General features: G+C 40.2%; 1 protein-coding gene across 3 annotated transcripts in view; it reads right to left on the reverse strand.

Moving 5' to 3' along the window:
- Positions 1-22836, reverse strand: part of rock2a (rho-associated, coiled-coil containing protein kinase 2a) — a 53943-nt gene that overhangs the window by 28063 nt on the left and 3044 nt on the right. For all 3 annotated transcript variants that reach the window (XM_047344730.1, XM_047344729.1, XM_047344732.1), the window contains 2 exons: positions 1248-1329; positions 1066-1166 (listed from right to left, as the gene is read on the reverse strand). In XM_047344730.1, coding sequence (XP_047200686.1) covers positions 1066-1166; positions 1248-1329 — 183 coding nt within the window. The remainder of the gene's footprint in view (positions 1-1065; positions 1167-1247; positions 1330-22836) is intronic.

The following is a 22836-nucleotide window of genomic DNA, read 5'->3' on the forward strand; positions in this document are numbered from 1 at the left end:
CGGCCCTCCATGTGCTCGCCAGAGGTAGCCTGACTGCCATTAGGTACCGAGATGAGATCCTCAGACCCCTTGTGAGACCATATGCTGGTGCGGTTGGCCCTGGGTTCCTCCTAATGCAGGACAATGCTAGATCTCATGTTCCTGGAGTGTACTCCAGCCACATGAGGTCCGCCAACTCCTGGACAGTCTGTGGTGCAACGTCACCAATCCGATTGAGCACATCTGGGACATCATGTCTCGCTCCATCCACCATTGCACCACAGACTGTCCAGGAGTTGGCGGATGCTTTAGTCCAGGTCTGGGAGGAGATCCCTCAGGAGACCATCCACCGTCTCATCAGGAGCATGTCCAGGCGTTGTAGGGAGGTCATACAGGCACGTGGAGGCCACACACAATACTGAGCCTCATTTTTGACTTGTTTTAAGGACATTACATCAAAGTTGGATCAGCCTCTAGTGTGTTTTTCCACTTTAATTTTGTATGTGACTCCAAATCCAGGCCTCCATTGGTTAATAAATTTGATTTCCATTGGTGATTTTGTTATCAGCACATTCAACTTTGTACAGAACAAAGTATTCATGAGAACATTTCATTCATTCAGATCTAGGATGTGTTATTTGAGTCTTCCCTTTATTTTTTTGAGCGGTGTACATTTTAGTAGGCTGACATTTCTGTATTAAAAATCTTAGTTATTAGTCTCGTGTAAAATTCAAATTCACTGACAAACTGAATTTTGAGTTTTCAATAGCTGTAAGCTACAACTTTTAACATCAATATAATAAACACTTGTATAACTCTGTGTGTAATAAATATATATTTTTGAATCAAATTACTGAAATAAAGTAACTTTTTCGATGATATTTAATTTTTTTTTTTAGATACACCAGTATATCACTTCTAGTCTGGGTATGCCTCCGGACATGTGACCCTGAACAAGCAGTCACTCCTTATCAAATCCCCACTTTTGCTTTTGGCATGTTGTGGTCATTACCACTGTCTAGACTGAGAGCAGCTAACGGTAAAATAAAACACTTCAGTCCATGTATTCAGCAGATCAATACTCACCAACTGGACTTCTCCAAACGCCCCTCGACCAATGATCTTAACTTTTTCAAAGTCTTCAGACTTCATCTGAAGATCTCGAAGCTCCCCGATAACGTTCTCATCTGAATTGAAAGTTCACAGAAGTCTTGAATTTGTGAAGTTTTGTTGGAGGTTTCCATCAGACAAATGTAAAAGCTACTCACATCTATTCAAGAAGGTTTCAATGTTTTTGTTCTTGCGTAGTGCCGGGTAGTCCAAGTCCAAGACCAGTGCATTTATTGAGTCCTAAAAAACATATTGGCAACAATCAGACCGTCAGGACAGCAGCTATAAGCAACAAGCAAAGAAATATAATGAAAATGCAGAAATGAAACAGTTAACACTGAGTTTTCTCTCAATTTTCCTCCTGTCAGTTTTTATTAAAACCCTGGTGATTCATCATTCCCGACAGAAACATTAGCAGCTGAGCCGTTACATAACCGAGAACACATGAAGTAACACCATGCTGCAAAGTGCAAATCATGACCAATCACTTCTGCGCTCTTTTTGTCCTTAATGTGTGGGAACCTTTACAACACCTGCCGCAAACCGCATCCTGATGAACAACTGAGATGTTTGGTAAAAGAGCCCACCCAATACCAGCGACTTCCTGCTGACAGCATGTCGTTTCTGTTTTCTCACCACTGAACTGAACAAAAACAGCTCAGCATCAGCGATAGTCGGGATGAAATTGAGCAGCCTTTCTCTGAGAACTTCAATCACACACTAACAGAAGCTGTAAGCAGAGGAAGCATCTAACCGAAGGCTGAGAGGAGGTGACTAATTCCTCCATCTGCTTTCTTCAGTCTGTCTTTGATCGATGAGCACATCGTCTTCTCATAACCTTTTGAAAACAATGAAATCTGAGAGAGATGAGACCCCTCAGCACAGCTTGTACAGATTTACCAGTTACTTCATGCATGGCCCCCGATATCTACACCAACCTCCAATCAAAAAAAAAAAATAGAAAGCTCTTATGGGATTACACGAAGGATAGGATGGATGAATGGACACAAGGATGGATAATGGAGAAATGCATGAACTAAGATTAAGCTTCTTGGCAAAAGCCACACCAGGTGGGTCTGGCATAAAATGATGAATATGCCCACTCTTAGGTATGGTGTAGGATCTGTGATGCTGTGGGCCTGTCTCTGTTCCTAAGACTCTGCATTTTCTAGAGAACTAAAAATGAAATTTCACTGGCAGCAGGGTAATGATCTAAAACATACAGCCAAATCAACACAGAAATGCTTCCCCAGACACAGAATCCAGGGAAAGGCCCCTCTGTAGATGTTTCAACATTGGGAAATGGTTTTGGAGAAGAAGTGGTGTACCTCTGGTAAAAAGAGGGGCTGAAGTAAATGCAGCAGGAGTGGCAATAGGCCTAGTACCAGTGATTTAATTAATACAATATGGTGTTTGAACATGCCCCATTGAAGGCGTGGTATTTTGGTGAATTTTTGTTTAAAAGGTAGCTTCAACAAAAGCCGGATTTTCTTGGTGCTTTCATTTGCTTGTCAGTTCATCAAGGTTCTTCCCTTAATCTAACCTAAATTAGCTTTTTAAAAGAGTTTAAAAAATACAGAGAAAAACACAGGAAACAAAAAAAACATAAGGCAGGAAGTTCTTTCACAAAATCATGAGAGAGAAAGCTTATCCTTGGTTTTCCTTTTCAGAAAAGTAGGATTATTAAAGTGTATAAATACCTTCAAATCTTTAATCACACCCTTTAAATAGGCCGTTTAGGTGGTGCTCATCAGCAACTGGACAATCAGCCTAAGAACTCCACAATGTGGCAGCTGCAGCTTTAGTGTATAACCAGAAAAGCAGCAGAGTAAAGAAGAGTCTCTCCATAGCCAGAGCTGCTCTGCACTAGTTGTAAAATGTTCAGGTAAAAATCACTGGGATTTACTCTATTTTTATTTCACAAAACTTTTGTAACTTAGTGCAACAATTTCATGCAAAAGTAAGCTCTGCAACTTTGTTGCAGTTAAGGCTAGGGTAATATGGGGACGCTATTAAACAAGAATGATGTTGGTCTCTAATCGCTACATTGTGTAACAATAAGGAAGCCATCTATCAACTCCTGGCAGCTGTGCATTCCTTAATGGCTCTTTTTGAAGCATTGAGTGAAACTGTACCAAATCTGACCCTGTCCTCTAAATGCTTTGGCTTTGTGGTACAACCCTCTTTAAATCTTACTTCCTTTGATATGGTTTTCTCATCTTTCTCTCTCTGTCTTATCTCACTCTTCCTGCTCTCTCCATCGTTCTCTGCTCGGCTGAAGTTTGTCAGCGGTAAACTAAGCTGCGCGCTCAGTTTCCTCATCTCAGCATCACTTCCCCATTAAAGGACTTACCTCACACAAAACTACTATTTAAGGACAAAAAATACACACAGCTACACCACAGGGGGTGGAGAGGAGTTACCAAGCATCAGCGTACACACACATGCATGCGCGAGGATCTCCCAATGAGCGCGGGCAATACAGGAAATGATCCACCCCACCCCAGGGCCCGCAGATAATTTAACTGTGTCATGAAGCTGATCTCTGCCTGCAAGTCATTTCCTCTGAAGCGGCAGAATTCAGCTGCAGCTAAAAGGGTAAAAAACTGTATTATGAGTGTATAATTTGGACCTGCTTACCAACATAAATAGCCACAGATGAAGTGGCTCTCAATGCTCCAGAGAGTCCTGGTAAAATGCCGGCAGTTGTGATGTAAAATGACAATCAGGTTTTTCTTCGGGAGAAAATGTCAAAAATATAATAAGCTTGAAACTACATTTGTGGGATATACAGCCTCGCACATAAATGTACTTATTAATGACAGTTAGCTCACGAGGAAGGTATTCAAATCTGGCAAACTTCCCCTTGATCAGCTGAGTGGTGACAAACAGCAGCTTGGATACTGTGCTCACTGAACACATCAAGACCGAAACACTGAAAAATCCTCCTTTTCCAAATTTTCTGTTCTTTGACATTCTTCATCTCTTTGAGTTCAGTAACAATCTGATGTACAAAATGTTCAACAAAAGTTGACTAATATTATTTGCTACGTATAACAAGTAAAAATGAAGATAAATATATCAGCATGTTGCTGATGAGTTTTATTTGATTGTATGAACTTTAACCTGTGACTGGGAGTCATCCTGAGTACTGGAATGTGCCCATTGTTGGCTCAGCCTGACCAACGGCTACCAGTTAGTTGAGATCTCAGTAGTAATATGTCTGCGTTCTTTAGACATCAAACATCTGCTGTTTAGAACAAAATAAATCATTGACAGCAGGCTTTTAAAGTGCATTGCTTCGACGTTCACGACTAACCTTGTTTTAAATAAACAAACATAAACCCTGCCTGCCGCCTTTATATTTGCGTGATGTGCAATTTATATTTAACCACTGGATGTTTAGTGGTCAGTGGACCCCTCACCGTCGGGATTAAACAAGAATGATTAATGGGACGAGATTTTACGGTTGTCAGTAAATGCTGAGGGAAAACAAAATGGCTAGTCCTCCACCAATAGCTGCCCATCAGTTAATGTAAGGTGACTTTAACACAGATCTTTATGATCTTCAAAATGGTCTCGTTTTTCTGTTTAACTTGTTTCTAACCTCTTGGATTTCCTGGGCTGCCAGCATTGTAACAGAGCATCTGCCCAAATAATAAGAGGCGTTTCGCATGAAGCAGTTCTACAGGCTTTATTTGTCAAACGCATCGGTACAAATAATAAAATGACTAAATTCAAATTTAAAAGCAATGTTCTCAATTCTAAATTGTACAGATGATCAAACGTTGTAAATATGTTTTGTAACACATCAGCATTAACAAAGATGTCAGCAGTAGTAATTAATCTGCTGTAGGAACCCATGAAAATGACTGCACACAGCTCTTCTGATTTACATTACTAGAAAAGACTCCAGGGAACTTCTCAGTCAAAATTACTATTTATAAATTTTAAATAACTGGCTAGTGTCTGGGGAAGAGTGTAGCTGATTCAACAATTTAAACGTTAATAAATCTCCCTGACAGCATCTGGACTTATTCCACTCATGTTAAGAATCAGCTGGAGGTCAAAGTAAAAACAAAAAAAACATGGGTGGTTAAACTGACCAAATTCAAGAATGTGCCTTTCAAGGGCAAAGTGTATATTTGAAAAAAGAAAGCCAAAACAGCACAGTTTTCCAACTGGGAACTCTGAAATTCGACTTCTAAGTACAAAGATAATGCACTGCAAGTCGTTGAGCATGAGAATTTGGAATCAAGGTTGCAACTATACAGTCAGCTCAGAAGATGAGGTTTCATGATATTAGGGTCTAGAGAATGAGACGAGTTTCTAACAATAAAGAATAACCATTCAGTCTATTGAGATAAAGAAAGAAATTAAACAAAAAGCAAAGCTCCTGATTTACAGGTACGGCTACGTTACAACCCTATGAAGTCATTACCCAAACAAGGAGACCATGGATCAAGCAGCTGAAATGAACAGCTTCCATAGGGTGGCTGGCCTTTGCCTTAGGGAGAGGGTGAAGGGCTCAGTGATCTAGAGGGAGATCGTAGTAGAGGTGATGCTCCTCTGAATTGATAGGAGTCTGTTGAGCTGGTCCCTGCATATGGTCAGGAGTCCTCCTGAATGTCTCCTTTAGAGGTCTTTCAGGGATGTCCCACTGAGAGGAGACGCAGAAACAGCTGGAGAAACTATGGATGTAAACCCTTGGATCCCCCCAGAAAGAACTAGAAAGTGTCGCTGGGGAAAGTGACACCTGGGTTTTCCTCCTGAACCTGTTACCCCATGCAAATTTTCATTGTATTTGTTTTTATTAATTGTGAAATAATACCGACAGGAAGTGATCTACTTATCCAGAGCACAAGGTCTTAAACAAATTACTGTTGATACAAGTAATTAAAACCTCCACAACAAGCTCTTCAGCACAGTGTCACAAATCTCAAGGAAGGCATGTTGAAAACCCGGCGATTAGTATCTCCCTGAGCTAAAAGAGGAGTATATATCAGAGTAAGTGGGTATGTATCTTTCAAATGGGTGTTTATCTTTTGTTATATTGTCATCCAGCTAGTTGCTTATGGCCTGTTGCTTAGCAGCTCAAAAACAAGAAAAACAGTCCAAGGAAGAGGCAAGCAGGACTGTTCTATTCTTATTTTTGACCAAATCTGCTGTTAACACTGCCTGCTTCCACTCTTCACAACGCTATAAAAAACTATGTGGATTTCCTAGGCAGGAATGCAATGTTGTTAAAGCTAAAAGATGCACAGAGAAAAAACATCCCAACCAGTCACAGTCAGCCGCAGATCACAGCCGTTTTGCGTCCCACCATCCCTGTACCAGTCTCATCGGCAGGCATGCGGAACGGGCAACAAGCGGCCCTGCTCTGGGCTTTAAAAGGATCGAGGAGAAAGTTAATGTTTTGATTAAATTCCAGCAATCTTAAAAATAGTCATGCAGATAAACGGCAGAGACGGGCAGAGCCAGGGGACCGTGCCAAGCAGGGCCAATGAACTCTCCGACAGAGACCCAGAGAGGCTTGCAAATAGCACAGTTAATGTCTCCATGGGGAATAACAAGAGCATGTCTTATTAATGCCTCTGACAGATTTCTGTCCCATGCTCCTGTGCCCTTCACGCTTTTTGGCACCCATGTTTTATAATGAAGCATACTGAGAAAGGTGCCATAAAAACAGCAAGGAGACAACATGCAAGCATCTGCGGCATGCCCAAACTGCTTACACTAACCAGATCTTCTCTATGCTAACAATACATTATGCAACCTGAAATGTGTGGGTGAGATCAAGTCCAGAGGATGGGATACCAGCAGCAGGAACCGACATGATTTTTTTTTTTATTTGTGCTAAATTTAAATACATCAAACTTAAGTGAGGACTAAATATTTTCAGTGTTGATCTTTCTTCTTCATAACTTCTGTATTACCATCTAAAATACTAGACATGGTGAACAGTCCTCTGCTTGGAGTTGATCACAGTTTGTTTGCTTTTGTTTATCCACCTGCTTTTCCAGAACTGACCATGGATTCTAAATACACTTAAGATCTGATGATTTCCCTGGACATTTACCTAAAATCGATAATCTTCTGATCTTTGAGCCACTTTGGTATCACTTTTGCTTTAGGTCGCGGTGCTCTATTGAACTGAAAAATACAGTGATCATTACCAAACCGCTCCTGGATTGCTGGAAGACGTTGACCTTGATCCCACCCTTTGCTCATGGAAGTGGGGGGAAGCCCACTCCATTGGATGAGAAGCAACGCCCACACATAGATTGTGTCTGGCTGCATAACTGTTGGCACCATATAGGAATCGTGGTAACTCATCTTTCTTCTCTTAAATGATTTACAAAATGTCCCAAAGGTCTTTGTACTTCCCGAAGAACTTCAGTCAGCCACTGATGTTCGTCTTGGACAGGAGAGACTTCTTTGCAGACATTCTTCTCCGAAGGTTGGTGTGAAAGGGTCTTCACGTCAATGCTCTTAGAAGCACCTGCTGCCAATATAAAGCAAGCTCTGCACGGGTGGCAACGTTATTTTGCAGTGCACTCCTCAGAGAGACATGGTCCTGGAGACCAATCTTGGCACCCTCAAGTCTCCAATACTGCAACTGAATGCATCTCTCTGGACTTCTTGAAGAGCAAGCAAACCTTTCTTTCAGCTGCAGTTTTCTTAGCACACATTTAGGGCCATTTTGATACAAAATGTTGATTGCTGCTTGCTTTATTTTGGAGGTAACCACTGCTAACACAAGTGGACAATAATGACGTCAAGCATATCTGTCCCTCTTTTATAGTAGTCAGTTTGCTAAAAAGCCTGATAACAGGATTTCAGCAGGCAGGCCTCTTTTTTTTTTTATGGCTTCTTGGCTGATGATGTGACTGTACTATCATGAAGTGATGTTTTTTATATTAGGAAAGGAGTCTATGATTCAGGACAATACAAAAAAACTGAACTAATCACAAAAACCAAAGCAACAGAATTACTTTTTTCACCACAAAAGCTTTTGCATGCAGAGATTCATCCCCATCATCAACTAAATTAAATAAATAATCATCAAAAACATATTCCCACAATTCAAATGACAAATTCTGCAGAATGTTTCCAGCCAATGGAAATAATGTGATTAAGTTGTCAGATAAATCTCAAAGCTTTCAGATAATATAATTTTTGCCGTTTTGTGACAATATTCAAGCCAGAAAATTGTTTTAAAATAGAAACCACTCAGATTAATAGAATGATCAAACTGAGATTGGTTTCAGTTTCAATCATTAGGCATGACCGTGGCTAAATGTTTATATAAATGTTAGTATTGCCCCAGACTATTTGAATTATGACTGCCAGATTCAACAGTGCAACACTGAGCTCGACAGAGCTCACATAAACATTCTTGTTTGGGTCCGTTAAAGGAAACGAGAGCTGTATGAACTCACTGACAATCCCAAGCTGTTTGGTAATGCATTGTATTGTTCGAATGCTGCTGCTGGCTACACACAATGCAGCTTTTTGTCGCCAAGATCAACAGAATAATGCGTTTGCTTGTGAAAACGAATGCAAAAGTCCCTGAATCAGTACATAAATGTGAGTAGGAGGTTGTGATGGAGAGGTAAAACAGAGGCCAGATGGATAAAGTGGTGCTAATGCGTGGGAGCCTTCTGTTCTCTGCTGCTCTCCTCTTTCCCATTTTAAACTAAAAATAAGACTCTTCCCTAACTCAAGATGGTATCAAAGCAGAAGGTGAGAACTCTCCAGAAGAAATCCAGTGATGGAGAAAAATGCAATCAGTTATTGCTAATGACAGAAGTCATTTTCTAATCCAGCTTTTAATAGATATAATATAGAGACGTCCTGCAGAAAATATTGTTTTAATAAAAATTATGTTGAATTTTTACACAAATTAAAATAAACCAAATTGGCAGTGAACACCCTTCAGTGTGAAAGTTACTACTGCAGGAAGAAGATAGAGTTAGTTTGACTGAGGTGTGTAAAAAATGTACATGGGGAAGCACAAGATATAGGCAGCCATTTAAAAAGAAAATATTTAGTTTAAGAAGGAGGCGGAGCCAATGGAGTATGATGCGTTTAAGGCTCCCGCTGAACTTCTGACACAAAGTTTAAAGAATGAAGTTTTAGATGCTTATACACTCCCCGTCTAATGATATATTTGCTAAAAAGTTCTGCGAAGTATTAAATGCTCTTTTGAGTTTTGGGATGACATCCAGTTTGAGAAACAAACATAATGAACCATCTGCAGCGAAGCCTTGTACTTCCTCAATCCAAACTGACACCCGGAGCTCTTCACCTTGCCATGCAAACTAAAAATCACTACAACATCTGGGTCTAAAGCTGCCATGTCCTGCTAACCAACAGTTATTTGTAAATATGGTACCCAATTAGACGTCATTGTTCACTTTCTTCATTACCATTGGTTGCACCACCTCAAAAACATTGTATGTTCACTTCATCTATTTCAGATGAAGCATTTAAACATGTGGTTAAATTATGAAGCAAAATCCATTTGTGAGACTGTATTTAGTACTTCTGAACAGTTAGTGCTAACATATAATGTTCCTAAGACACATTATTTTAGATGCCTGCAGCTCAGACACTATTTCATGTCATATTGATTGTTTTCCTTCATGTCCATCTGTATGCCTTCTAGATGACATTTTCATACAGTACAGACCAAAAGTTAGGACACACCTTCTCATTCAAAGAGTTTTCTTTATTTTCATGACTATGAATATTGTAGCTTCACACTGAAGGCATCAAAACTATGAATTAACACATGTGGAATTATATACTGAACAGAAAAGTGTGAAAAAACTGAAAATATGTCTTATTTTCTAGGTTCTTCAAAGTAGCCACCTTTTGCTTTGATTACTGCTCCACACACTCTTGGCATTCTGTTGATGAGCTTCAAGAGGTAGTCACCTGAAATGGTTTTCACTACACAGGTGTGCCCTGTCAGGTTTAAGAAGCAGGATTTCAAGCCTTATAAATAGGGTTGGGACCATCAGTTGTGTTGGGCAGCAGGTGGATACAGTACACAACTGATAGTCCTACTGAATTAACTGTTAGAATTTGTATTATGGCAAGAAAATAGCAGCTAAGTAAAGAAAAACGAATGGCCATCTTTACTTTAAGAAATGAAGGTCAGTCAGTCTGAACAATTGGGAAAACTTTGAAAGTGTCCCCAAGTGCAGTTGCAAAAACCATCAAGCGCTACAAAGAAACTGGCTCACATGAGAACCGCCCCAGGAAAGGAAGACCAAGAGTCACCTCTGCTGCGGATGATAAGTTCATCCGAGTCACCGGCCTCAGAAATCGCAGGTTAACAGCAGCTCAGATTAGAGAACAGGTCAATGCCACACAGAGTTCTAGCAGCAGACACATCTCTAGAACAACTGTTAAGAGGAGACTGTGTGAATCAGGCCTTCATGGTAAAATAGCTGCTAGGAAACCACTACTGAGGACAGGCAACAAGCAGAAGAGACTTGTTTGGGCTAAAGAACACAAGGAATGGACATTAGACCAGTGGAAATCTGTGCTTTGGTCTGATGAGTCCAAGTTTGAGATCTTTGGTTCCAACCACCGTTTCTTTGTGCGGCGCAGAATAGGTGAACGGATGGACTCTACATGCCTGGTTCCCACCGTGAAGCATGGAGGAGGAGGTGTGATGGTGTGGGGGTGCTTTGCTGGTGACACTGTTGGGGATTTATTCAAAATTGAAGGCATACTGAACCAGCATTGCTACCACAGCATCTTGCTATTCCATCCGGTTTGCGTTTAGTTGGACCATCATTTATTTTTCAACAGGACAATGACCCCAAACACCTCCAGGCTGTGTAAGGGCTATTTGACCAAGAAGGAGAGTGATGGGGTGCTGCGCCAGAGGACCTGGCCTCCACAGTCACCGGACCTGAACCCAATCGAGATGGTTTGGGGTGAGCTGGACCGCAGAGTGAAGGCAAAAGGGCCAACAAGTGCTAAGCATCTCTGGGAACTCCTTCAAGACTGTTGGAAAACCATTTCAGGTGACGACCTCTTGAAGCTCATCAACAGAATGCCAAGAGTGTGCGGAGCAGTAATCAAAGCAAAAGGTGGCTACTTTGAAGAACCTAGAATATAAGACATATTTTCAGTTGTTTCACACTTTTTTGTTCAGTATATAATTCCACATGTGTTAATTTATAGTTTTGATGCCTTCAGTGTGAAGCTACAATATTCATAGTCATGAAAATAAAGAAAACTCTTTGAATGAGAAGATGTGTCCAAACTTCTGGTCTGTACTGTATGTAAACCAGAAGGGAAATGTGCTGCAGGTACAATGTATGAAATGTTAAACACATGAGCTGAAAACATTTGGAGTCACTGAAGAACAAATGGCAGAGAGATGTAGGTGAACACATTTCAGAAGAATTGTGGCAAAATATGATTGACTGAAATTATACACTGCTCAAAAAAATAAAAGGAACACTTAAACAACACAATATAACTCCAAGTAAATCAAACTGTGCACTTAGGAAGCAACACTGATTGACAATGAATTTCACATGCTGTTGTGCAAATGGAAAAGACAACAGGGGGAAAACGTTGGAGCTAAATTGGGGCCATAAAGTTTGTTCAAACGAAAAAAACTTGAACCTGAAAAATAAAAGTTTGTTCAAACGAAAACAATTTGAACCTGAAAAATAAAAGTTTGTTCAAGCAAAAACAATTTGAACCTGAAAAATTATTTTGAACCTCTCCCAAAAAAATGTGAAAACTGGAAAAAAAAAGTTTTGCATCTGAATAAAATAAGTTCAAATCTACTTTTCAGATTCAAGTTTTCTTTTCCAAATTGTAGATTTTTTTTCCGGCTTCAAACTTTTGGCCCTGTTTTGGTGTGGGGGGCGGGGCCTCAGATCACGGGGGTGCGGAATCAGGACTGACAGCTCAACACAGCGGCTGAACAACATATTCCCAGCTGTTGCATTCAGGGACCATGGGAGCTGGAATTATCTGTAATACATCATCGATATTCTATATATATGTGATTGGTTTTGAATGATAACCTGCCTCACCGATAGAAGCATCTTACGCATCTCGGAGGAGAAAATATGATCTTGACACATTTGCACAGCATTTTAAGTTTGTGTTGGAGATTTCCCATGCTCTCAACATAAAGCAAAAGAACCGCCAGACTAAGCGACGGTATGAAACCACATGCAAAACGAGCCAGTATTTTCAGAATATCCTTGCATAATTAAGCCTGGGCTTTTTTTCTGATCTCCGCTCTTCATTGTCAGCTCAGCTGGCCGCCCTGCAGTGCATGTTCATGTGTTACAGATCAGCTGTTCGCCAGCGTGCAGCAGAGCTGATCTGCCTGACTGGAGCAGAGGAGAGTTTTGTCTGAGCTATCGCACCCTGTTGGCGGTCAGACTTCTCGGGAGTCTCTCCAGTCCTTGGCTCCCAGAGGCGATCAGACTATCTAACACTGACTCTTAAAAGAACGACTCTCAAACAGTTTCTAACTTTCAGCTCCTTTAATCTAAATTAGGCAGAGTAGTGATTACAGAGATCAGCGCTGAGGCCCGTCGCAGTTTGTAAAAGGATGACGAAGAGCCTCGATAGAAGGTCACGTGTAGTTTTATATCTGGCACTCCGATGCAATGGATGTGCTCTCCCTCAGTGATTATCAGTAGACTATGTGTCACCATTGTGGTGTCTATCTGGTAGGTTGTGTAGTAGCGGGTGTCCATCTTTAATCTAAGTGTGCTGTGGCTTTCTAATCAGACCAGTTACAGCCTGCTCCACCATCAAACCCAGTGCCCCAGCCACAGGTCATTCAAGACAAACCTTGGGCCATCTTTGTAATGTGTGTCGATGAGCATTCTTTTCTAACAAAAAGGAAACATTACAATTTATGCTTAATATCATTATGGTATAAGTGGGAAAAACAGCTATGAGTCATATAAATAAAGGTTGTCCCTAACAGGTTGATATGGCATAGTTTAGGGCACAATGGTCCAGCAAAATATCAGCGCCCCAGAAACTGTCGCCTCTTGCGTACTTGATGTCGCGCTCGCCCTGCGTCTGTGCAGGGCGGTGGGCTGGTGATTCAGCTCGTGGGCCGGTGGTTCACGGGCTGAAGTGAACCACCGGCCCATTAAAAACTAACCCTTGTCTCTACACGCACACATATACATATAAATATATATATAAACATAACATAACATACCATACATACATACCATACATAACATACCATACATACCATACCATACATACATACCATACATAACATACATACATAGCAGAGAGATGCACTGCGCACCTCTCTGCTGGATGCCAGACACAAACGGAGATATATATATATATATATATATATATATATATATATATATATATATATATATATATATAAATATAAAAGGGTGGTGAAGTGAATCACCGTCCCACTAAACCAGCGGTCCACCGGAGATTTCCCCGGTTGACCCGTATGCCAGCATGCTCCTGGCTGTGAAAATACCGGCTCGTTTTGCATCTGGTTTCATACTGCCGCTTAGTCTAGTGGTTCTTTTGCTAGATGTTGTGAGCATGGTAAATCTCCAACACGGACTTAAAATGCTGTGCAAATCTGTCAAGATCATATTTTCTCCTCTGAGATGCGCGTCGTGTATTCACGTAAACATTCACATATATATAGAATATCGATGATGTATTACAGATAATCCCAGTTCCCACGGTCCCTGAATGCAACAGCTGGGAATATGTTGTTCAGCCGCTGTGTTGAGCTGTCAGTCCTGATTCCACATCCCCGTTATCTGAGGCCCCGCCCCCCACGCCAAAACAGGGCCAAAAGTTTGAAGCCGAAAAAAATATCTTCAAGTTCGAAAACAAAACTTGAATCTGAAAAGTAGTTTTGAACTTATTTTTTCCAGTTTCACAGCAGTTTTTTTTTTCAGGTGCAAAACGTTTTTTTCCAGTTTTCAAATTTTTTGGGGGGATGTTCAAAATAATTTTTCAGGTTCAAATGTTTTTCTTTTGAACAAACCTTTATTTTTCAGGTTAAAATTTTTTTAGTTTGAACAAACTTTACGGCCCCAATTTAGCTCCATAGGAATCTTTGGCGATTAGCAAGACACACTCAATAAAGGAGTGGTTCTGCAGGTGGGGACCACAGATCACAGGAGGAGCTCTGCCAGAGCCCTGCAAAATGACCTCCACCAGGCCACAAATGCGCATGTGTCTGCACAAACGGTTAGAAACCGACTCCATGAGGATGGCATGAGGGCCCGAAATCCACAAATGGGGGTTGTGCTCACAGCCCAACACCGTGCAGGACGCTTGGCATTAGCCAGAGAACACCAGGATTGGCAAATTCACCACTGGCACCCTGTGCTCTTCACAGATGAAAGCATGTTCACACTGAGCACATGTGACAGATGTGACAGAGTCTGGAGACACCGTGGAGAGCGATCTGCTGCCTGCAACATCCTTCAGTATGACCGGTTTGGCAGTGGGTCAGTAATGGTGTGGGGTGGCATTTCTTTGGAGGGCCGCACGGCTCTCCATGTGCTCGCCAGAGGTAGCGTGACTGCCATTAGGTACCGAGATGAGATCCTCAGACCCCTTGTGAGACCATATGCTGGTGCTGTTGGCCCTGGGTTCCTCCTAATGCAGGACAATGCTAGACCTCATGTGGCTGGAGTGTATCAGCAGTTCCTGCAAGATGAAGACATTGAAGCTATGGACTGGCCCGCCCGTTCCCCAGACCTGAATCCGATTGAGCACATCTGGGACATCATGTCTCGCTCCATCCACCAACGTCACGTTGCACCACAGACTGTCCAGGAGTTGGCGGATGCTTTAGTCCAGGTCTGGGAGGAGATCCCTCAGGAGGCCATCCACCGTCTCATCAGGAGCATGACTAGGTGTTGTACGGAGGTCATACAGGCACGTGGAGGCCACACACAATACTGAACCTCATTTTGACTTGTTTTAAGGACATTACATCAAAGTTGGATCAGCCTGTAGTGTGTTTTCCACTTTAATTTTTTTAAGAGTGACTCCAAAGAATATCCACCCGAAAAAGCTTCAAAGCAACATAGCAGCATTTTGTACTGTTTAAAGCAAGAAGAATGACATTATTTAAATGGAAAAAGTCACACCCACCTTTATATGGATAGTGGGTGAAGGAGGTAATAAGTCTCTTTCAACTTGAAAAGATTCAACACACTAATAATTATTTTGATGCATGGCAGCCTTTTTAAACTTTTTTGATCTAGTAAATGCCGACATTTATATGTGGTATGTGTGTGTTAATGTATATCTAATTGGTTATAATTATGTATTTTTAGAATTAATAGTATTATTAGTTATATTATAAGTATTTGTTTACTTTTTTCTTGTTCTATTTGCAAAAAAAGGCCGATAAATTGGAGATTGTATTCTCCTTTGCTGTTAAAGCACTAAGAATATAAGTTATTTCTTCTTTATCATAAGAAAAATAAACTATTTTTTATGACGTGAAGGATGAATAGAATAAAAGAAAGTTGCGGTTTTATCATTCTGAGCTTCCAGCTTTGGTCCGTCATAGAACAGGCTGGATTTGAAAGGTGATAGGAGCCTTTTGGAAATCACAGAGATGAAAAGAAGCTACATTCTCAATGCAATGGAGAGAATGATGTTTACAGTTAATGCTGATTGTGCCAATGACTAATATGAAATACTAAAATATCAATTGACACTTTAAAATATCACACAAGGGACAACATTTAAAATAACCTTTAAACATTTAAAAGTAATGGAGCCTTCAGACTTAAGGGGGGACGTCTCCTTTGCTCCGAAGATGAATACTTAAATGCCGCTCTCAACATGAGATCTAGAAGAAAGTACTTTAAAAGATGTTCCTATACCTTCTCATAATGTAATGTATGTATGTAAAGAGAAATCGTAACCGTCTAAAACCGATATCTGCAGGACAAACATTTCCAAGACTTTTTTGTTTATAAGACCCCATAATACCAGTTTCAGGCCACATCCCAATTCATGTTTTGAAATCACAATTTCCCCGTTTCACATGTTAAAGCCAGTGTTGTATTTTATTTTTTACAAAATGCAGGGGACTACAAAGAGTTAAAGGGGAGTTGTGAGAATGGACAGCTGTAAAGACAAAAATGCCCAAAGCTATTAGATGCACCCGCAGCAGCACTCTTTTTAGCACTACCAATGGTGACAACGGTAGGTAGCAGCAGATAAAACTGACATCAAACAATAAAAAACATATATATTCTGTGAGGCTTTAAGGCATTTTGCAGACAGGGAACGACATTAGCCCCCTTCTCCACAAGCTGGGGTGAAGAGCAAACTAATCCAAAAGTGGACCTAGCCGTGGCTGTGCTGGTTGCTGGGAGACTGAAGGAGTACTGAGTGTGTAGTCTGAATGTGGTGTGTACCTGGTAGGCCGTCCAAGAAACGTCCAGATATCATATTTGCTCATAAACAAAACTGACAAACTATGCAATAGGGCACGGCGCTGGTGGTGTAGGGGTTAGCACGCGACCACATATAGAGGCTATAGTCCTTGAAGCGGACGTCCTGGGTTCGAGTCCCGGACCCGGCGACCTTTGCCGAATGTCTCCCCCTCTCTTTGCACCTCCTTCCTGTCTGCCTACTATCAAAAATAAAGGCCTCTAGTGCCGAAAAAATTCTTTAAAAAAACCCAAAAAACTATGCAATAGAAATATAAATCTCTCAAAGAACAGCCTGGACTGCATGCATACCATGCATTCAAGCTCTCAGTGGTATGAGTCTATTTGGTGACTTTCATTTAATGCTGCTAAAAAATCTTTTAGAAAGTTAAACGGTTGAAAGGTGGTAGTCATTAAGAAGCTGAATGCTTGGTATGTTTGCAAAGAATACAAAGCAGAAATAAATCAACACTTAGGTATTTGATTATTTATTGCATGTCATTTATCGCAACTTTCACTAACATTATAACATGACACACATTTTCCACACAATATGCAACCCTACTTCCATGTAATCTACAGACTGTGTAGAGAACAATGTAACAGTCTTGTTTGTATGATTCATTTTTAGATGCTGTGTGCATGGTGTTCTCGTTGCCTGGGCATGCCAAGGTATCCTTGGAAAGTGCTTAGCCAGGTTCTAATGGTTTTAACTTGGGAGCAGCATGCAAGACAGCTTGCGCTTGATGCACCAAAGCTCTGCTCTGTGGTCGGGTAACACCTACGCAATAATGAATCTGAAAGCAGCCTGCCGTGTTGAAGGCTTCATATGTGTAGGGATTCAGCATCTCAGTTAAATGTCAAACAAGGCAAAAACAAAATTGTCTTTTGACAAGAACAATTAAGAAAAATTAGCTTCAAGTTAGACTGCAACCCTCCTCAGAAGAAATGAAAATGGCTGCACTTCCCATCATGATACAAATCTTTCATGCATTTACATTTATAAAAAAACTGGGAAAATCCCAAGGTACCGAGAGCAGCTTTAATATACATAATTTCTTGATGTTTGGTGTCTTCCATTGCAGTGGAGCAAAACCTAAAAAAAGGACCATGCAAAAACTTAAGGATCTCACTAAAGGAGGTGTGCAGCAGAGAGACTGGTTTGTTTTCAAGAAAAGGAAAAAAACTGACTGGGGCCACGGTCCCCCAGTGCCTTATAAGGCAGTGTTTCTTTCCAGCAAGCACTCTGAAGCTCAGACTTGAGAGCAAGTCGACTACACTCCAGACATGAAGCAGATTTTAAGGTTGACTCTCTGAGAACAGGAAAAGCTGGGGCTACCCCGTCCTCTCCACAGATAGAGCTAAACACTTAGAGGTTCAAAGCATGGAGGGGATGTGATATATACAGCAAGAATAGAGTGAAAGAAACCCGGTGATAGGAGATGTTGAGCGTAAGGAGCAGTGGTTAAGGACAAGAACAAGATAAGCCGACAACAGCTAAAGAAAGAAAGAAAACAAAAGGGCAGCAGGGCATTACAGTACCTCCTAGGCCTCCCTATCATCCATATGTACTTAAGCTCTGTGCATTAAGTTATCAGGACACACTAGGTCTGCAGCAGGGTCGAAACCCGCTGAAATGGAGCTGCAGCAGAGGTACCTGCAGTGTGTTTACCAAGCCTGAGAGGAGCAAGGAAAAAGAGATAAGGTTGAAAAGTGAAAGTGGGAAAGTGCGGCTGTTCCTAGGGACTTTGAGCCCCATGTTCAGCTGCCAACTATTTACTCAGTGAGGTCATTTCCTTTAGGACGGCAGGAAAGTAACATACCTTGCAATCAAGAGTCCAGATTTTTTTTTTACTTCTAAATGTCCCTCCTTTTGCTTGTTCTCAAACATCGCTCTCCTATGAAAAGAGATATACAGACAGCCTAGCAACACAATCAGCAGCCAAATAATGGTCAGTTTGTACCAGGGGAAGGTAGACTTCAGGTTACACCTAAGGGATGCAAAGAGAAGTAATTTTCTGCAAATGACAATATCTGTTAGGGTGGAACAGGTTTGGACGAGCTGTATATAAGGAAAGTGATATAGTTTCTGCAGTTTCTCAAGGGAATCAGCTGCTTGGCAAGATCTAAACACATCCTCCTACTCACCGACTTATAAGCAGAAACCTGAAGCAAACTACTGACTTTGTTTTGCTAAGCAGAAACTGAGAAGACCAACTAAAAGTCAACAGTTCTACGTCTTCCAATGAGTTTCTTTTTTTAGCTGTTGCTAAGCTACAATAGCAGGAGGGGATGAGGTTATGAATAATTATCAAGGCACTTCGAGTATGTACGTTTTATTTCGACCTGCAAAAAAAGGCATGCCTGAGCTCTCCATGTGTCTGAATCCCACCCTGGCCAGTAAAACGTCTTGATCACAGCAACAGCAGCGGGGCAGCTAAAAATGGAAGACGGCAGCCTTTTCTCTCCCACGCATGTTTCCTACTCCAATTTTCCTCTCGACTTCTCCGTGTCCAGGAAGTAAACACCACCGGAGCTCAAGTAAATTCTTGTGTAGACATTTGACCAGTACTGAGTCAACGTAAGGGAACAGAGATAGGTGTTCAGGGGAGGGGTTGCGGAGCATGACTATACTTATCAAAGAGGGTGTAGAGCAGCCTCTGACCCCCAAAATAACAGTGCCAGAGACCGGCGACCCCCTTAAAAATACATTTAATTATTTCACTCTACACAGAGTGAAATAATTAAATGTATTTTTAAATAAATAGATTTTTTTAATGACATATAATTATTTTAATTTTTAAAGGGGACATTTAATTGTGCATTTCATAATTTAATGGTATATAAATAAATGGTATATTTATCCATTTAATGGTACATTTAATTATTTAATTGTACTCTAATTTTCTCAATGGGACATTCACATGTGTCCCTTCTGGCCCTCCATACTCCTCAGGGGTCATATCATGGTGTTTCTGAAAATCAAATGGAGACCCCCCACTGGGTGTGTCGCAACCCCCTGGGGGGTCCCGATCACTGCTTTGGGAAACCCTGGTTTAAAGGATATTCTTTTGAATAATGACCTAACAGAGGTTAAGTTTTCGTTCACAAACAAAAAACGTATTTTAGAAAACTGCAGAGGAGTACTAAATAAGTAGATTTGAAATCCCTTTTATTTTTCCCCAAGTTCCAATTTTCCTGTTATTTCTCTTAATCCCTTGTTTGTTTGTTTTTATGCAAACAAACACCTAAAAAATAAGGTTGATACTATAAAGATTCAGTGGCTTCATACAAATTTAACACAAATGTATCAAGATTAAATCATATTTCATAGACAAATTTGTTTCAGAAACTCTTGAAACTTCACCTGTCTGTTGTTTATATTTCCTGAAAAACAAGAAGACATGTTTATACGTGTGTTAATATTAGTAAAGCAACATTTTTTGTCAAATAAATCCTTCTGAAACATCGTACTACAGTGCAGTGAAACATATTCCCCCGAGGTAATTGTCCTGGGTTTGATTACCAATCTCAGGCCGTTTTTCTGCATGTCTTTCCCTTCTCTCTTTACTCACTGTTCCGTCACATTGCTGTTCAATACAGGCCTCTAGAGCTGCTCTGTGATGGACTGGCAGGCTGTCCAAGGTGTACCCTGCCTCTGACCCTATAAACACTGGAGACAATTACCACCATCTTCTAACCAGACTTCACCATAACATCTGTCTGATGCAGCACACAAAATTTTAAAAATCTTCAATAAACAAGCATCTTGCTTCTATAAGTTTAACTGTGAGCATCAGTGTTAAGGGTTAAAGGTAAACACAGTGATTGGAGCACATTCCAGGATATTTTGCATTATATAGCAGATTCTATTTTAACATCTGAATTTCATGATTCTGCCCATTTTTTCCACCTCACATATCCTAGGGCCACAAACAAAAGAAACAAAAATATCCCTTCCATAAGTGAGATATTAATTCAACAAAGACGGCATTCAGACAAACATTTACTGGGCGTGAGCTGGGATCAAACGAGAGAATGTGCATAGTAGGTGTGGGTCATTAACTGGTGTCAAGCCAAGGGTTTAATAAAAATCATTGTTTCTCTCATAGCTTTCATACTGTTTAAATTCCTTTTAATGAGATACCCAACAAAGTATAGGCCATAGAATAGCACATTACTGCCCGTTCCCCACCTGTTGCTGAACCCTGCTCTGAAGCTGCTGGCTGAATGACGGTTTTAAACTCTACCCATGCATACAAAACAGACATACTTCCAGTCACAAACACTTGATGTTAAGCTATGGAAATAAAAGTGCCACTCGACGCTCTTATTTAGATAACTGTGTTTTTAAAACTACGGTTGGCGAGCTATGAGCAGTATGCCAACTAGAGGCTGCCTGCCCACCTAGTTAACTCGCTGATAGCAGTTAGTTGTACTTGTTACAACATAAAAAGCAGAAAGGAAAATGAAAATATGTAAACTCTGCATGGCAAGCACATCAAAACCGCTGTTTAAATCACTGTATAAAAACCAGAACAACACATGCCTTAGATATCATTATAGCAATAATAATAATTATTGTTATTAACCAAGAATATTGTTAATTATCAATACAAGTTCAAATATTTTAGCAGCAGGATAATGTTTTTCTGTTTTAAATAAAGGCAATCAGATCATGCTATACATTTTGTTTCAAGTTTAGCTGTAAATCATGAGATTTTTAGCCACATTTTAACCTACAGTGAAAACTTCAAACCAGCTCATCACAGTGCATACAGAGTCTTCAAAACAAATATCAAGAAATTAAGTACAGCAAGTTTTTAAAACCGTTTTCTGGATGTTTTTCAATTTCCCAGCAGTTGAGATTTTGTAGCCGTTGTTTCTTAACCCATGAAAATCAGACTACTGTGGTAACCTCTATCAAATCCCCACGACAGAGATCAATAATTCACACTTATATAAAAAGATACAAGTTCACAAAAGGTTGGCTCAGATTTTTAGACTTAGATCAGAATTTGAAACCATGGAAATGCAAAAGCACAACTAAAACCTCAGGCACACGCTTCCCTTGCCTCTAAGGTCCTTAAATCCCGTGGAAAAATACCCATAACCAACTGGAACAAGAAAATGTTTTGGGAAGATCGTCCTTTCCCATTTAAGCCTAAAGTTATTATATACACAGACACACACTTGAGTAATGGAAATGATTTTTTTTCCACAATTGCAGGCAAGTGAGAACTTACCAGGTCCAGCTGCAGGCAGACACAATTACATCTCTAAACTGTGAATTATCCTTTTCCCCTAGAGCAGCATCACTGCTCAGGCTTAAAAATACTTCAGGTACTTCAGTTTTCCCAAACACATCCAGGCATCAAACTGTATCAGAGGAGGAAATCTAGCAGTTTATTAGCCCGCCATTGCCTATTCATGGAAAATTACTTAAACTGTTAAAGAGATGATCACATGCAAATGCAAAATAACAAGTTAAAAAGAGAATGTTTTTCCTCCATCTCATATCACACGTCTCCACAAATAAATATGGTTTAGTTAGAAAACCATAAACTGTAAGATGTAACAATTTTTAGCTGAAAGGGTAAATTAGACAAGTTTTTATAGAAATGTCTCCAAATTAGGAAAGATTTTGCAAAAACCCAGTATATCTATGTCTAAACCCCGGTACTGTCCAGTGCCGAAAAAAAAAAAAAAATAGTTTAAACTCTTATCATCAAGGTAAAACAAACCTGACTATACAAACTTTTAAACAAGAAATGACATTTTATATTTCTTTACTGAAAATGTTAATAAAAATTTAAAATGATTTATTTACATGCACTGATATTCTTTCTCAACTACTAATATAAAAAAAAAGTATCAATGTTTTATGCACATCTAAAGATCTACTAATGTATTATTATAAAACACTTATTGCTGCGCTAAAAAGAAAGAACACCCTCTTTTAATTCTAGCGTTTTACATACAATAATATATAAATGATCTCAGATCAACCTTCTTCTTGTGCAACCCTTGGGGATCATTTGGTTGCATGTAGCACTCTGCTGACTGGATTAGCGCTGAAACAATTAATCGGATTAATTCTGATTAATTGATTCCAGAAATTATTGTCAACTAATTAAGTAATCGAATAATCGTTAACTGGAGTATACAGACTCTAAAGCATGCGATCTGCTGAAAGAACAACCCGCTCAGAGCAGTAATTAGCCCAAAATTGGTCCAAAAAAAAAAATAATACACATTTTGCATCCAAGATGACTCATGT

This window comes from Girardinichthys multiradiatus, chromosome 19 (genome assembly GCF_021462225.1).
Source record: "Girardinichthys multiradiatus isolate DD_20200921_A chromosome 19, DD_fGirMul_XY1, whole genome shotgun sequence".
Lineage (NCBI taxonomy): Eukaryota > Metazoa > Chordata > Actinopteri > Cyprinodontiformes > Goodeidae > Girardinichthys > Girardinichthys multiradiatus.